Source organism: Herpailurus yagouaroundi, unplaced genomic scaffold (genome assembly GCF_014898765.1).
Source record: "Herpailurus yagouaroundi ecotype Mexico unplaced genomic scaffold, PumYag 139, whole genome shotgun sequence".
In the NCBI taxonomy this organism is placed as follows: domain Eukaryota; kingdom Metazoa; phylum Chordata; class Mammalia; order Carnivora; family Felidae; genus Herpailurus; species Herpailurus yagouaroundi.
Window position 1 is genome coordinate 6,688,785 of NW_024412394.1, and position 16,975 is coordinate 6,705,759.

At 49.7% G+C, this 16,975-nt stretch overlaps 1 protein-coding gene across 4 annotated transcripts in view; it reads right to left on the bottom strand.

Moving 5' to 3' along the window:
* MOCS1 (molybdenum cofactor synthesis 1) overlaps nt 1-10,864 on the bottom strand; it is a 37,871-nt gene extending 27,007 nt beyond the window's left edge. For 3 of the 4 annotated variants that reach the window (XM_040473412.1, XM_040473411.1, XM_040473414.1), the window contains exons 1-3: nt 10,664-10,864; nt 3,154-3,280; nt 1,585-1,752 (exon numbers count right to left, since the gene is read on the bottom strand). In XM_040473412.1, the coding sequence (XP_040329346.1) occupies nt 1,585-1,752; nt 3,154-3,280; nt 10,664-10,786 (418 nt within the window). In that variant the 5' untranslated portion in view covers nt 10,787-10,864. Of the gene's footprint in view, nt 1-1,584; nt 1,753-3,153; nt 3,281-5,863; nt 5,981-10,663 lie in introns of all 4 variants that reach the window. The other variant, XM_040473413.1, reaches the window with a different exon arrangement.
* Between the last annotated feature and the right edge of the window lie 6,111 nt (nt 10,865-16,975).

Consider the following 16,975-nt stretch of genomic DNA (forward strand, 5'->3'; position numbering starts at 1 on the left):
GCTGACAGGGGCACCTCCTTTGGGCTTCCACAACTCCTGGGCTCCCCTTGCTCTGTCCTTCTCGGAAAGTTGGCCCCAGTGGCTGTTTCCACCAACGGGTTGTGGGTCCTCAGTGGCAGGGCCTGCAGTTCATTCACCTTTGTGCCCCCAGCACAGTATCGGGCACATAAGGCTCCAGAGAACAGTCACTGAACCAGTGAATAAGGCAGAGAACGGAGGCCTGGGAGACCCGATCCAGAGCAGCAAGAGTGGGGGTGTGGCAATCAAGAACACAGAACCTTATTTTCCTCTGATTTGGTCATCTAGAAGCACATGAGCAAAGATCTCTCTCTGCCTGATGCCGGGGCTTAGAAGTAGCACATGGCAAGAGGGCCTCCAGTGTGACCCCTTTCAGAGTACTTGCCACGCGCTGGGCATTTCCTGCTCACTTCCTCCTCAGGTCAACCTCATCCCCGCCTGGAGGCTTCGAATGGACTTTACAAGCTGCCCAAAGCTATGCTGCTAGTAAGAGGCACAGCCAACACTTACACGCAGGTATGTCCTACTTCAGAGATCATACTCCAAACCAATAAGCACTGGCCAGCACCAGCTACATGTCAGGCACGTTCCCAGGTGCTAGGCATAAAACCTGCCTCCGTTCCCTGAGAGGTCTCATGTCGGTTAAAGGGAGGGCGAGCCAATACAAAGGAGACATAAACAGACAACCAAGTAACATAACACTGGATGAGACAAATGCTGAGAAGAAAAAATAAGGTAGGATGAGGGGATCGAGTAGGTGTTGCCACACTTTTTCTGCAAAAGGCATGACAGTAAATATTTCTGGCTTTGCTGGCCACCTGGTCTTCTGTAGCACCTATTCAACTCTGCAAAAGCAGCCCTGGGAGATATGTAAATGAGCAGCTAGGTCCCAATAAAACTTTATTAACAAACAGTGAATTTATGATTTCATGTAATTTCCATGTGTCACAAAATGCTATTCTGCTTTTGACTTTTTTTCAAGCACTCAAATATAAAACCCCACTCTCAGCCTGCAGGCCATACATAAACAGGCGGTAGCCCAGATTAGGCCTGTGGGCTCTAGCTTACTGACTTCTGGGACAGAGGGTAGCTGGGGTGTGTATGTGGGGACATACTTTAGAGACAGTGGTCAAGGAGTCCTCTCCAAGGAGATCCCATGTGAGCAGAGACATGAATGAGGCAAGCAGTGAACGCTGTGCTCCCAAAAAAGAGCAAGGGCAAAGGCCCAGTGGTGGGAATAGAGGCCAAGGGGTGAGCAAGAAGTCTCAGAGGTCTGCCGGAGCCAGACCACATGGGCCTCAGGGCCCTGGTGAGGACTTCAGTCTAAATGTGACAGCAAGTCACTGGGTTCTGGCACTTACCCACTTGGTAACACTGAGCAAATACTGGACTTCTGTGCCTCATTTTCTAAGAAAATAGGAATCATAAAGGTAGCCATCTCAGAAGGTGGTAGGGTTAAGTGAGCATTATGCTTTGAATGGATGTCAGCTGCCGATTATGAATACTGAAGTCCAGCAAGATGAGGCAAGCATTGCAAGAAGTGGTCACAGCTTTGGAAAAACTCACCCACAATGTCCACCACATCCGGCCGAATGAGTGGCTCTCCCCCAGTAAGCCGGATCTTGTCTACGCCTTCTTTCACAAAGAGCCGGGCAAGGGTCAGGATCTCCTCTGTGGTCAGCAGGTCAGCCTTGGGGGTCAGTGGGACGCCCTCCTCAGGCATGCAGTACTGACCTGAGGGGAACGGAGGGGATGTGGAGGTAGGATGTGACCACAGAGGTTGGGCCCACGGTGCCTCCAGACCCCCACTCCATGACCAGGCCAGAAGTCACTCCTGGATGGTGAGGAGCAACCTTGCCAAATATGAGCTAGTACAGACCCTACAGACTCTCTCTGGGCCTCACGTTTCTTATCTGTAACATGTCAACACCCCCTCTTCCCTCAGAGGAGAAGCTGAGGGTATGGATTAAAGAGGATGAAGCAGGCAGAGAGCAGAGCCCGGCCTGAAGTGGGGGACGACAAGATGACGATCCTCTCAGTGCGTGAGGTGGCTGGGTAGGGTCTGCCTGGAAGGCCAGGGCCCTGGGCCCATTCCTTCTGGTGCTGTTCACCCTCTTTCATTTCATCTGGTTGGGCAGTTACCCCTTCATGTTTGGGTCACGAGGTGAAACAGGCTGGGAGGTACTCTCTGACCTGTTAGAAGTCACTCTCCTCTACAGTGACAGGCATTCGCATATCCAGCTTATCTATTTCAGGTTATCAGCCCCATTACACAGGTTGGAAAACTGAGGTACTACTTGTTCAGGGTGAGGTAGCAGGGGCAGGTAAGGGTGCATCATCCCCCATCAGCTCCTGTGGGAGTTTTGTCAAGGATTGGGTCAAGAGCTGTCACAGAATCATTTAGTCAAATTAGTGAAGGGTCCAGAATTGGTCTTTTAAGATAGAACAGAACAGGTAAAGAATATCAGAACATCAGGACTGCATGCAGTGAGTATTGTTTGGTTAAACGTTTACTATACATGTATACACATGTATTTATTGGGCCATGAAATAAAAACACTGGTATTGGGAGCTACCATGGAAAGCAGGAGCGGGGAGAGAGGGAGGGAAGGACAAACAAACTTTGGAAGTCCCCCCAGCAGTGGCCACACCCCCAGAGCACTCCGCAAACAATTATGAAATGAATACTCTGTGTATCCGCCTGGCCCCAGACAACTTCTGTCATGGGACTGGGGTGTCTCTATAGCTGGCAGTGCTGGCCATGGGCACTGCTGTGTACTTCACGTGTTTATGGTGTCCAGGAGGCCCACGCCTGCCCCTGGCCACATCCTGAACTTCAGGAACATGTGAAACAGGAGGGAAGGGGAAAGAGTCCTGAAGAGTGAGACTTAGGTCCAATCTCAATTATAATTCTGTTCTCAAGTCCAGTCCCAAATAGAAGCCAGCTCCCAGGATCATAAAACTCAACCTTGACCCGACCCCCATCTTGTCCCGCAACCCCACCTGGCAAGCAGGGAAGGTGGGTGGGCAGAGAGGCTGGTAAGAGGAATGGGGAGGGTTGAGGAGGATTCTTGGGCCTGGGGAGAGTTCAGAAGCTGCCTCAGCAGGGGACAGGAGCCCAGGAAGATGACTCACATCTGAGGTTGCACTTCTCGGTGAGGGAGATTCGCAGGTAGCTGTGTTGCCGGCCGAAGCTGTCAGTGAGGAAGGCGGAGAAGGGGGCCGTGTGCTCTCTCAGGAACTGTCTCCGTCTGGACAGCTCCTGCAATGCCCGACCAGAGGAAATGTGGGCCTCTGACCGGGCTAGGGGAGAGGGGAGAGGAGAGCCTGCCTGGGGACAGAAGCCCCCTTCCCATCAGCCATTCCCTCCCCCACCCTCATCTCTGACATCTGTGTGGGTCCTGCAGTCCTGGGGGCGTGGGGTTTCTCCCCCCCACTCACAGATTGGGAAACAGGCCTGCAGGGAAGGACCTGTCCCCCAGGCTCCAACTCAGCCCTAGGGCACGGGAACTCTATAGGGACAAAACTGCCCTGCCCCCTTTCTCTCCCTGTCACCACCTTACAGCCCATGCCCTCCTTCAAAGGAGGCCTGTCCAGGAACAAACATCCCCAGTATTTCCTGGACAAGCCAGCGGGAGAGAATGAGCCACTCAGTATCCGGCAACTATGCCAACTGGCAAGCATGTCCAGAACGGAGGAGAAGAGGTGGGGAACCGGGAGGGATGGTGGCCTGGGCTGCTGCCACTGCACCGCCTGGGACATGGGGAGCCACTTCTGCAACCCAGACCTCCTATTCCTTCCCTCTGCAATGGGAGACAGAAGGAGCTCAAAGCAAACTCATTAACTCTGAGGGGTGGGGGTCACACGCGTTGCTTCTCCATAACCACTTCCCTGTCGGCTGGGCTCCCTGGGGCCTTGCCACTGCCCAGGAGGGCCCAACAGGCCAAGCCACCGGGAGCAGCTGAGGACTACAGACAGCTGGAGAGGGGAAGTCTCCCCTCATGCAGAAGGCTTTTGGGGCAAAGACAGCACAACCAAGGAGGCCTGCAGAAGCGATGAGGCCACCGGCCTCTAGGAAGGCACAATGGAGGGGCTGGGATGATCACCCACTAACCCCCTGCAGAGATTACTCCGGTCTTCATCCTCTACCCCACCCACTGCTGGGAGGAACCACTATGCACCCGCTGGCTCGGAACTAAGAGGGAGGAGATTGCTAGATGCTCCCTGCAAGGCCCAAATCCTCCTGGAGAGAGAAAGGAGGCAGCCAACCTCACTCTTTTCCCAAGCCTGATTTGGTCTTATCTCCTGCGTTGAAAGCACAACCCTAGGTCATGACAGATGCTGATGAGATAGCTGCTCCATAGAAGGAACATTTACAAATGATCTCAAAGTGTCCAAAGAACTCTCTCTGCTCAATTCCCACACCTACCCCCACAAGGGATTACTACAAGTGAAGCTGGGATGGAGTTCAAGAACAGCATTGGCAGGCCCAGGATTCAAATCCAGGTCGTTTGAGTCTAAGTTCTCAATGTTCCCTCTGACTGCAAAGGGCAAATCTGGGAAGGCACACAGGACGGTGCACAGGGTGGGGAAAAGTCCTTTCTTTAGAATCTTTACAACAAGGAAATCGTGACCGTGGTGGTCATTCATGAGGTCTATGGACAGGGATCTGCACTGGGGAGCAAGCACCCCTGGTTTCTGGGCCAGGTGTGACCTGACACCCTGAGAAAGCTCCCTAACTTCTCCAAGCCTGTTTTCCCAGTTGTAAAATAAGAACACAGCTATGTGCTCAGGTAAGCAAAGGGAGGGGGGTCAGGTAGCTGACAGATAAATGCCTGGGATTATCACGATCTTGTAACCTAAGACAGCAGAAGGCCTCAGGCCCCCCTGAGGCCCAGGGTAACCATTCGCCTGCACCCAGCAAGAAGGAACATTTACTTCAGTGACCTTCTGGGCCCTGGCTGCACGTTAGAACCACCTGGCAGCTTAAGAAAAAACTTCCACTGGAGACCAACTGAATTTGGATCTCTGAGCACTTGTTTTTAGTCTCTCTAGGTGGTTCTAACATATAGCCAGGGTCAAGGGCCACCAATTCAGGAGATAGAAGGTCAAGGACCACTGACTCACATACTTACACCTGAGTGAAAGTATGCGAGGGTGCTTCCAGGACATTCCTGGGTCTGTAAAAGTGACCTCACTCTGCCCACCCCAAGGCCAGTGTCTCTGCCCCCACCCCACCCCCCTGCCGCCCATCCTCCAAGAAACCCTGCTCATGGTCCCATGACAAGCAAGCGATGGTCACTTCTCTGAACTGCTGTCTGCTACAATCCTAACAAGACTTCCTACCTTCCTATTCACCGCCTCACTTCCTACTCACCTGCCTTTCCACCAGTAGCCTTGGGGGTGGAGCAGAGGCCACTACAAAGTCAAGAGCCCCAGAGGCCTTGAGTCCAAGAGATCAGATGCCTGGAAGTCTGGCACCCAATTCTTCATCAACAGCTATTTGCAATTCAGAAATCCGTTCGTCAGCCCAGAAGCCACCCCCTCCCTAGTCGCCCTCACCCTAATCTTAACATATTGGGGGTTGGTGGCTGGGTGAGGAAAGAAATTGGGAAGCAAGTGAGAGGACCAAGGAGCGTGACTCAGCGGAAACTGGGGAGCAAGCAGAGTCAAGGAGCAGTGGAGGATGGAATCAGGCACTCTGTTGTGGCCCTGGGAGGGGCAGCCAGATTTCACTGCTGAGACCTGGGGTGACTTTATCTAGATTCATTCAGACTCTGTACTGCCAGTACCAACCTCCCTCCCCACCCCCACCCCCCCCACCCTGCCCCCCACAGTCTCTCACCCAGCCAGGCTTGCAAACTCTTCTTTGATGTTAACAAGCCCCATCCCTGCCTCTTCTCTCCTGCAACACTGCATGTCCTACTTTCAATCTTCTGTTTTTCCCTTTCCTTTAAACCCCCTGGAGGAAAAAACATCAGCACCACTCAGAGGAGCCCTGGACCCAGAGGGCATTACCGGGCAGGGTGGACAGCGATGCCTCTCCCCCAGGACAAGTGACAAGGAGCAGAAGGCCCTTAGCTGCTCATATTCTCAGGACCCCGGCCTGGACCAGGTTGCTTCCCCAGTGTGGGAAGCCCTCCTGCCTGATTCAGTATCCCAGCGTCTATACAGTAAGCCACTGTGTCAATGAACAAATAGGCTGGTGCTTAATCAGAAGAGAAAGGTGGTGTATGCGAAGCCGGTCACGCTGGGGTCATTGATTTCCAGGCTGGTCTCTACTGTCAAAATGGTTTTTGCCAAGTACAGCAGCTCTCAACTCTGAACATCTAAACAGCCAGGAGTGCTTCTAAGAAGCACGGATGCCAGAGCCCCACTCCAAAGATCCCGACTCAACTGCTCTGAGATGGGGCCCTGGCTTTTCTTTTTTTTTCATGTGTCAGCTCTTTGCTCTGTAGCTTGGCTGAGAACCACTGGCCCAGCAACACCAGGATAGAGAGCTATTTTAATCCAGGGGTACTTGCTGGTTCTGAGCAGAGGCTCTGGGAGTAGATAAACCTGAATTACAAGACTGGCTTTATTACTAACGAGCCATAGAGCAAATCACCGAAATTCTTTAGGCCTTACTTTCCTCTCCCATCAAGGGTGCAAAATAATTCTACCTAACTCAGTTGCAGGAGTTCCTGGCACACAGCAGGTATTCAATAAGTGATCGCTACCATTTTCTTAATATAATTCCTACTTACATATATTGACCCATGAAACAAATATTTGTGGAGGAGCACCAGCTGTGTGTGCTGGGACTAGTTTTCTTGCTCTTGTCAGCTTCCCTGGTCCTGCAAGGGTCCACCCTACTTAATGGCAGATGGGCCAAAGCTGGGGTTTCAGACCTGTTGTTCCATCATCCAAAGCAAGGCAAGTGGGGTCTAGGCTCCTCCAGGACCACGGATACAAGTGCAGGTGACCACGCACCAGGCAGCCTGCCATAGGTTGTATCTTGTCCACCTACCCTCTGCAGATTGGGGTGGGGTGGGGTGGAGAAGGATGGTACAAAGGAGTTAGTTAAGGGACAGAGGCTGCCCTTGAGGTAGTCACTAACTTTGGGCATTTGGTTTGAATGATAAAGGCCAGACCCCAAATAGCTCTAGAATACAATATGCAGGGTTATTCAGGAGAAAAAGAACTCAAATATCAGTGGCGCTGATTTGGGATCCCTGCTATTTGGGATGATGCATACCAGGGGTGCCTCAAAATTAATCTCTATTAAACAAGAAAACCTAGGGGCATCTGGGAGGGGCTCAGTCAGTTAAGCATCCAATTCTCGGTTTGGGCTCAGGTCATGATCTCACGGTTTTGTGGGTTCGAGCCCCAGTAGGGCTCTGTGCTGACAGTAGTATGGAGCCTGCTTGGGATTCTCTGGCTCCCTCTCTCTGCCCCTCCCCCACTCACACTGTCTCTGTTTCTCCCAAAATAAACTTAAAAAATTTTTTTCTAAAAAAAAAAAACAAAAAACAAAAAACAAAAACCACAAAAATCAAAGAAACAAACAAACAAAAAAACAAACCCAACCCAAAACCAAAACCAAAAAACAAGAAGACCTAGCAAGGTGCCTAGTCCCAGGTCTGGATCCTCCCCCCTCCCTCCATCTCCCCCTTAAGTGTGAGGTTTTTACACCCATGGCTCCTGGCTCAGATAGTCACACTTCATTGAAACAAAGTTTCCGAAGGAAAGACTGGAACTCAAGATAACCCCTTAAAGTTCTTTCCCATCGTGTGCCACTGCCCCAGGCCCTGCTGTCCCCTTCTATCTTCTCCTACACCCACTTCCTTCCTGCACAACACCCTCTCCAACATTTGGTCTTTTTTGGCCCTCTGAAAAGCGGGGTGCCTCTGCCTTGCTTCACCCTCTGCCCTGTTTCTGCCCCAAGGCAGCAGGCCCAGGACCTGAGGCGAGCTCCTTGTGGCCCCAACGTCTGCAAGGAGCCTGGGAGGAAGAAAGAGGGGTGGAGTGCGTCCAGGCCAGGGTAGGCCCTGTAGAGAAGGTGGTCCGGGCCACCCCAATCAGGACAGCAGGTAGCTGTGTCTCCCCTACCCACCTGCCCACTTTACCCACACTCCACCATCTCCCCTTTCTACCTGTAGATGCTGTTCAATTGACTGTCCTGGGACTAAGATGAAGGCCCACTTTCTGCTGTCCTCCCGGCCAGCTCTCACTGCACACCTCACCCCTCTCTGACACCCACATCCTGGCACACAGACAGCACTCAGTGGCCTTTCCCTCTGTCTTTCCTGGCACCTGTCAGGGTACAGGGAAAGGTGCCCTGCAGGAAGGGACGCAGGGACAGGGATTCCCAATGCCCCACTCCTACTCTTGCCAACTGGCAGCTCTGTGAATAGGCTGATGGTATGCATCTCCAGACTTGCCTCACCTCCGAGATTTTCTTAAAGACATTCTGTGCCCTTCCCCACTGCATAAAGATGGGCTGCTCCAACCCTCTGCTTTTTTGTTCTTTTTTTTTTTTTATGTTTATTTATTTATTTAGAGAGAGACACAGAGAGAATCCCAAGCAGGCTCCACGCTGTCAGTGCAGAGCCCGACATGGGCTCAATCCCATGACTGTGAGATCACGGCCTGAGCCGAAAGCTTAACGGCCGGCGCCACCCAGGTGCCCCAACGCTCTGGTTTTAAAGACGTGTAGAGAGGGGAAAGGACAGCCCCAGAAGCCAAGTGAAATTGGAGGCAGAGTGAAGGTGAAAACCTGGGGCTCCCTGTCCAGTGTTCTACTGTTCCACATGTCCCCTCACTAGCTGGGTTTCAAACAGCCAATAATATCTGACTCTACTGCCTGCAGAGTACTGGGTTAAGCACCATGCAGAAAGGCGGGGGAGCACCCAACATTTGAGGAGCGACCTGCCTGCTGAGAATAACCCTAGTGGGGAATGTCCAGCATAGGAGGTCTACGACCAAGCAGTGGACAGAATGGCCACCCTGAGTGTCCAGTGGGAGGGGACTAATGGGACACAGCATGAGCCAATGGCAGCAAGGTTAACAATAATTAAAACAAATACGTACCTAACACAACACTTAGGTGTGTCAGGCTTTGTTCTAAGTACACATATTAACTTTTTTAACTATAACCACCCTAGGAAGTAGACCCTTATTCCCATTTTACAAATGATAAGGCTGAGACACTGAGAGGTGAAAGGACCTGCTGAAGTTCAGATACCTACTAAGGGGTAGGGCTGGGATTCCTTCCAGCCCTGGCACTCTGCTCCAGAGTCTGTGTTCTTAGCCTAATTCTACCTCCCCTTATAGGGTAAAGGAAAGGGCGGGAGAGCCTCTCACCCTCCCCTCCCTGCAAGGAAGAGGCGAGGGCACAGGTGCTAGAGCTTGAGTTCCTGCCCCCTTACTTTTCAGCTCTGTGACTCCAGGGAAGTTAACTTCAGGGAGCCCTCACCTGAAAATGCAAACTCCTGACCTCACACGGTTTACCGAGAGGACTAAAAGAGACCAAGTATGAAGTCACTTAGCATGGGTCCTCTTCCGAGGGGCACCAAGGAAACTAAGGGCAGGAAGGAGAAGAAACTTCCCTTTTCCTGAATTCTTTAAAGGTTTCTCAGCAATCTTTGCTTTCCTCTTCTTCCCTCAGGGAAGCTGGGAGTTCAAGGATACTGAAAAACTTCACTTCCCAGCAAGGAGCCCTGATTATTTGAGGATTCCAGGAGGGCTCAGACTCGGGGGAAAGCAAGTTAGGCTGGGGCGCTCCCCCTCATTAAGCCACAGGGGCAGTGCTGTGGAGGGACATGAGCTGATGATTCCCAGGACATGAAGCCTCCCGCTAGGGGATGGGAAAAGAATGACTAGATGAGTCCAGAAAAGAGCTTTCACCAAATGAAAAAGACCTGCTTCCCTCCAAAGTATTCCCCGAGCACATGGGCAAAACAACAACACCGGACTTAAAACTTGTTAGGACGTGAATCATTCTGCGGGGCGATGTGAATGACTGCAGGGGCCGCTCCCAACCCTTAAGGAAAACTGGGATTCTCAGCCTGGAAGAGGATCTCGCTCCATTCTGCTCCAGAACGAGGCTGAGCCCTCCTAAGGGACAGGAGGATGAAACTGAAAGAGCCAGTGAAGGACAAGTCCCAGAGCCCTGTGACTACAGAAGTGACGACTACTGGTGGCACCAAGGTGACATTTTTAGCCAGTGTCACACTATGAAGCAGGGTGTCACACAAGAACACCTGAGCGCACGCAGACAACCCCCACTGAGGGGGAGCGAGCAAAACGTTCAAAAAACAGGGTGGGTGAGGCAGGGCTGAGAAGGGCACTCATAACAACTCAGTGGACGCAGAGCCCTAACTGCCTGCTCCCTCATCTCTGGCTTACCTGGAAGGGGGTTCCATGGCTAGGTGGGCAGGGAGGTGGTTAAACAGCACCCCAAGGAGCGCCCCCACCCTGGGGTAGCCGGTGAGACTAGGCAGTTCAGAGAGCATTTCTCCGCTCCTCTCCCCACCCCCAATTAAGCGTTGAGGGGGTCCCTCCCAGAAGCGGCCTCTGCGGCCCAGCCTGGGTGTTTCTCGGGCTAAGGGACAGCTGGCCGGAGCGCCCTCCGCGGGGAAGGTGTGGATGCGGGCGGGCTCACCTCCACCGCAGTTTGGGAGGGCTCCCCCGGGCGGTGCTGCGTCACTGGAGCCCCCGAGCTGCAGCTCCGGACGCTGGACCTCAGCACCCGCTGCAGCATCCGGGACACTGGCCTCGCCGCCATGAAGCCTGTCGGCCGGGCGAGTCTCCACTGGGTAGTAGGCTTCAGAGCGCACTAGCCCTGGGCTCGCTGCCGGGGTCCTCGAGGCAGGGGCGGAGCGGGGGCGGGGCCCACGCAGCCAATCGGCCGAGGGCGCCGCACGGCGCGGCCTCCTGGGAGTTGTAGTCCACTCCTGCGCACTTTCCTGGCCTGTGCAAGCCTTCTAGGGCTTGGAAAGCGCTAGTTAAAAGTCAGCAGAAGTTCCCGTGTCTTTCTACAGGCTTCTTGGCCTGCGCCAGCCAGTCCAGGACCTAAGCGGTGGTGTGACTAGCACAAACTGCTGTAGGTAGGGCAGGACTAGGGCCAGATGAATGAAGCATTGCCTTGGGCACAAAATTTAAGCACATGCCAAAAAAGTAAGTTATCAAGATAAATAATATTTAATGCAGTATTTTTTAAACGAATCAATGCTAAAAAAAAAAATTCCATGATGCACAAAATAATATTTTATATAAAAACAAGATCTGACCCTGCACATTTATGATTTATGACTTATCTCAGTCCCTTGAAGGTAGTCTAGGCCCTGGTTGAAGGCTGGTCTGCTCTATTTTTTTTTTAATTTTTTTTTTTTAATGTTTGTTTATTTTTGAGACAGAGAGAGACAGAGCATGAACGGGGGGGAGGGTCAGAGAGAGAGGGGGAGACACAGAATCGGAAGCAGGCTCCAGGCTCTGAGCCATCAGCCCAGAGCCCAATGTGGGGCTTGAACTCACAGACCGCGAGATCGTGACCTGAGTTGAAGTCGGACGCCCAACCCACTGAGCCACCCAGGCGCCCCAGTCTGCTCTCTTTAAAGATACACTTTTCCAGTTGTGCCCCCAAACGACATTAACAATCTTGGCCTCTCTGTTTAAAAAAAAAGAAAAAAAAGGAGTATATGGGAAGAAGTCATAGAATGAGCGGATATCAATTTTGGAATGCTTCCTTACACACCATGCACTATTCCAGGCGTCATTTAATACTTACAATAATCCTGCAATTAGAATGTGGATTTGGCAACTGAGGAAAGCGAGGCTTAGAGAGGTTAATTTTCCCAAAGGCACACAGTTGATAGGTGGAAAAACTGGGGTTTGACCCAGCACAGTCTCATTCCGAAAGTCAAGATACAATGTACATCAGGAATGGGGCTAGTTGTGGGGGAACCTCTTTCTCTCAAAAAACAAAGAGCTATAGTCTTAAAAGATTTTGCACGGTAACACACTCAACAATGAACGTATATACTGAGAATGATTATGTTCAAACTAGCCTATCTGTTATATCCAAAACCCCATGGCTATGGAATTTTAAGAATCAAACATCGGCTGGAACATTCTAGCTGCCAAGTATATATTAGAAAATGAGGGTCTTAGTCTCCTGGTCTTGAAGAATTGACTGTTGGGGCACCTGGGTGGCTCAGTTGGTTAAACGTCCGACTTCAGATCAGGTCACGATCTCGCGGTCCGTGAGTTCGAGCCCCGCGTCGGGCTCTGGGCTGATGGCTCAGAGCCTGGAGCCTGCTTCCAATTCTGTGTCTCCCTCTCTCTCGGCCCCTCCCCCGTTCATGCTCTGTCTCTCTCTGTCTCAAAAATAAATAAAACGTTAAAAAAAATTAAAAAAAAAAAAAGAATTGACTGTTACTGATTTGCACAAATGCATCAAGACTATCAGAAAAGCTGGGATGATTTTAGCCTCAGGCTCAGGGTGAGTTTCTTACGTTATTCAGAATTCAGACAATACATTGCAGGGCTGAGGGGGTGTCTGGGTGTGTTTGAAAGAGACCTGACAGAAGTCTATTTTGCAAAGGGCCTGAGGCCCACCGAGGACTATTCAAGTTCTGTCCCCTGCTAAATTTGATGTGTGGCTTTGTCAGGGGAACTGGGTGTGGAGGTGAGGATGATACTTCCCCCACCCTCTACCTGTATGAGGCCTGAAGAACTTCCAGGAGAGGACTCAACCTTAGGCAAGAGGTCATCTGACATAATGAACTTGATCCAGTAGCAAGTCCTCAGAATTTGGAGGAAGCAGAGATTCTACGTGTTAGTTCTTAATCAGCTCTGTCCCCAGCTTTATTAGTTTCTTATGACTGCTTTGACAAACTACCACATACTTGGTAGCTTAAAGCAAAATGTATTCTCTTATAGTTCTAGATGCCAGTCACTCTCCCTATGGAGGCTCTAGGAATGAATCTGTTCCCTTTGTCTTTTCCAGCATCTAGACCAGTATTTCTTGGCTCATAGTCCATTTCTTTATCTTCAAAGCCAGCAGCATAGCATCCTCTCTGTGACTCTGCTTCCATGCCATGGCCTGTTTCTCTTCTGCCTTAAATTTCCCTCTGCCTCCTTAGAAGGACATGTAGAAGTCACCTGGATAATCCATATGAGTGTTTCATTGTGGATCCTTCTTGGGGCGGGGGAGGGAGTGAGGGACAGAAGACAAGTGGAGAGAGAAGGCTGGTAGGACAGGCAGAGAAGTGTTTAGCAGTTGGCCAGAAACCAGATCACTAGAGGTAATTAAATTGAAGGATGTTAAATCTTTTAAGTGAGCCACGAAATATCTTGTGTCCTCATACAGTAATCCTACTCTTTCAGCCCATCTGAACTGCCACCAGTTGCATGAAACTTTTCTGGATTTTTCCCTCTTCATCCAAATTGTAGATGACTGTTCCTGTGCTTGGGCCTGGTCACTCTTTATAGAACCTTGGAACTCCAGCACTGTGCAAGATCTTACGGCTTATTCAGTTTAGCCTGCACACTGAAGTCTTCTCTACATAATCAGCAATCTACATGGATACTTCTGCTGGGAAACTTTCTGATTTCCTGACATTGCCTATTTCCCTTAAGAGCCTCTTTGCCTATTAAAATTCTTACTTGTATTGAGCAGAAATGTGCCTCTTTCTGTCGATATACTGTGCTGAAGTGTCATCCAGGCCACACACGCTGCTACTCACTGTGGATAAGGAAATACCTCCAGGAGCTCACAGCCTAGAGTATGGCTCTGATCTGGAGAGTCCATGGATGGATTTGGGAGGGACCTCTGAACTTGAGTGTATCATATGCTACATGTGCATATTTTTCTAGGGAGAGGTGGCTTTCATCATGTGCTTAAAGAGACCCGTGACACTAGAAAGATGGAGAATATGTGTTTTGAAATCACCCTTCTGGAGATATCTTCCTATTGGCCCTATTTTTAGCCCCTGGGACTATGCATCTACCCTCTCATTTGAGAGCCTTAACTCAAGTTATCCCCTCTTCCAGGTAAACAGCAGCAGTTACCGCCAACCTTTGTGTACAACATCATGTGAGTCATTGTGCAATTTTTAGTTTGTCTTCCCAAATACGATTTGGTTTGTCCAAGTGCTGTCCAATGGCAGATTGTATCTTTGAAAGATAGCTATGATAACATCTCCTGTCTCACATGTTTGTCCACAGCAGTGCTGTCCAATAGGACCTTCTGTAATGATGGAAACATTTCAAGCCCTCACATGGCTATTGAGAACTTGAAATGTGGGTAGTGTGACTGATGAACTGCATTTCTAATTTTAGTTTTCATTAATTTAAGTGTAAACAGCCACGTGTGACTAGTGGCTGCTGTGTGGCTCAGTGTTGTTCTAGAACTTTGCTTTCCTCATCAGGAAGTGGAATTAATTCTCTGCTTGCATCTGGGTAGGTTTGTAATGGTTTTGTAACCAATAGAATATGGCGGAAGTGATGCCACAGAACTTTTTAGGCTAAGTTTGAAAAATAAGATGCAACGTCCACTTACAATTTACCTCTAGTGATCAGCTCTCTGCCTGGCTGGGTGATACTTCTTCCCAGCTCCTCTCCTCCTCTCTCTCCACCTGTCTTCCACCCTCCCGGCCGCCCATAGAGATGCAGGACAAAACATGGAAGCAACCAGTAAGTCCCTCAGGAGATGAATTGATAAATAAACTGTGGTACATCCAGAGAACGGCATATTATTCAGCACAAAAAAGAAATGAGCTATCAAGCCATGAAAAGACACGGAGGAAACTTAAGTGCCTATTACCCTAGTGAAAGAAGCCAATCTGAAAAGGCTACACACTGTGATTCCAACTACATGACTTTCTGGAAAAGACAAAATCATGGAGACAGTAAAGAGATCAGTGTGCCAGGGGTTGGGGGCAGGAGGAATTGAAAAGGCAGAGTGCAGAAGATGTTTAGGCCAGTGAAACTATTCTGCATGGTGTTATAATGATGGATACACATCATTATACATTAGAATGAATCATGTTGTAAACCATAGACTTTGGGTGATTATGCATCAGGTTCATCAGTTGTAACAAGTGTACCACTCTGCTGGAGGATGCGGATTGTGGAGAAGGCTTGCATATGTAGGGGCAGGAAGTATATGGAAAATCTCTATACCTTCCTGTGTATTTAAGAGCAGTTTTAGGTTCACAGAAAAAATAAGTTTTATTTAACAAAAAATCCAAGATGGGATTTCTTGGCCATATGTCCATTGTCTCTCTTGTAAAAGGAGTCTCAAGTATCCAGACCTCTATACTCCTTCAAATCCCTCCCCTATCCCATCAGTAGCTATGGACCCGCTTTTCTATAGACATTTTAATTAAGCAATGAAATTAAAAGTTTGAGAAAATGTTGTCTAAATGATTGTTACACTTCTTTTGGGGGGGGGTTCTTGTTCAGGATATTCTCCATTTGCTTCTCCAGACGCACTCCCTGACACTCCCCACGCTGCTCTGACTACTAGGAGACTGTCCTCTACCTACTGCTTTGATAGCATCACCCACGTACCCTTGTCTCTGGTTTCCAGAAGTATCTGTAGGAGGTACAGGCAGGTTGAAGAGCATAAGGAGAGAGGTCAGAGTATTTGTTCCTATTTGCTGTCTTTCTGGCTGGCGTCATACAGCCCCTATGCCATGAGTCCAGCTCTCACCAGGCCCAGTAACATCATTTCTAACCCTTGTTCCTTCAGGCTTGGTGGTGGAGGGCTGGCTTTCTTGTTGATGGTCATGGGTGCTCATCATCTCTGTTGGCCACTTTAACCCTACACATATCTAACAAATGGTCTCTTTGGTTAAATGTTCCTTCATAAATTCCAGCTAAGTATGCTGCTTCTTGCTGATTCCATGACTTATTCAGGATTCAAGGACTTCTCTTTACCAAAGTACCCTAGATTCACCTTTGTTAACAGTGGCAATTACGGTGGAGTGGCATAGTTTACTTATATCCCTTCTGCACTATGAGCCCTTTGACGGCTGGTGCCAAATTTAAATCAGCCGTAATCATAGTACCTGGCATAGTGTTTAATGCACAGAAAACTCCCAATAAATGAGCACTAAATGGTACATTCCATATCTTTGACTTGCCTTTCAAGTGAAGTAGCTGTATCAGTCATGATGGGCTAGATTGTGCTGTTATAACAAACAACCCAAACATCTCAGTAGCTGAAAACCACAAATGTTCCTCATTTGCGCTACATGTCCGGCAAGGGTTAGCTGGAGATTGTTCCTCATCAGTGCCGTCCTCACCCTTGGCTCTAGGCTTATGGGGCAGATAATATTCACACATAACACTGGTGATTACCAAGAGGGAAAGAGGGTGGTAAAGGGAACACTCCTACCATTAGAGCTTCTGCCTGGAAATGCCACACATCACTCTGCTTCAAGCAAGTCATGTGGCCACATCTAATTTCAAAGGGACAAGAAGTTTATCCATCCCACAGAGAACAGTAAAAAACTTACCAAGGAACAAAATTCCCTTGTGCCCTAATGTATCATCCAGGCTTTTCCATTCCTCCTGACAACTCTTCCCTTTATTCATCCCTGTCACTTCCGTTGTATACTGAAGACAGCCATGGTGGCTTTATGTGTCTGCACATGTCATAGTCCCAGAGTCATGAAGTGCTGACTCCAGCACTGTCCTGTTTAGAGCCTGCCATCAACAAAATTAAGAAGAGAAGAATCTGGGGGTGCCTGGGTGGCTCAGTCGGTTGAGCGTCGAACTTCAGCTCAGGTCATGATCTCGCAGCTCGTGAGTTCGAGCCCCGCGTCGGGATCTGTGCTGACAGCTCAGAGCCTGGAGCCTGTTTCAGATTCTGTGCCTACCTCTCTCTCTGTCCCAACCCACTCACATTCTGTCTCTGTCTCTCTCAAAAATAAATAAACATTAAAAAAATTAAAAAAAAAAAGAA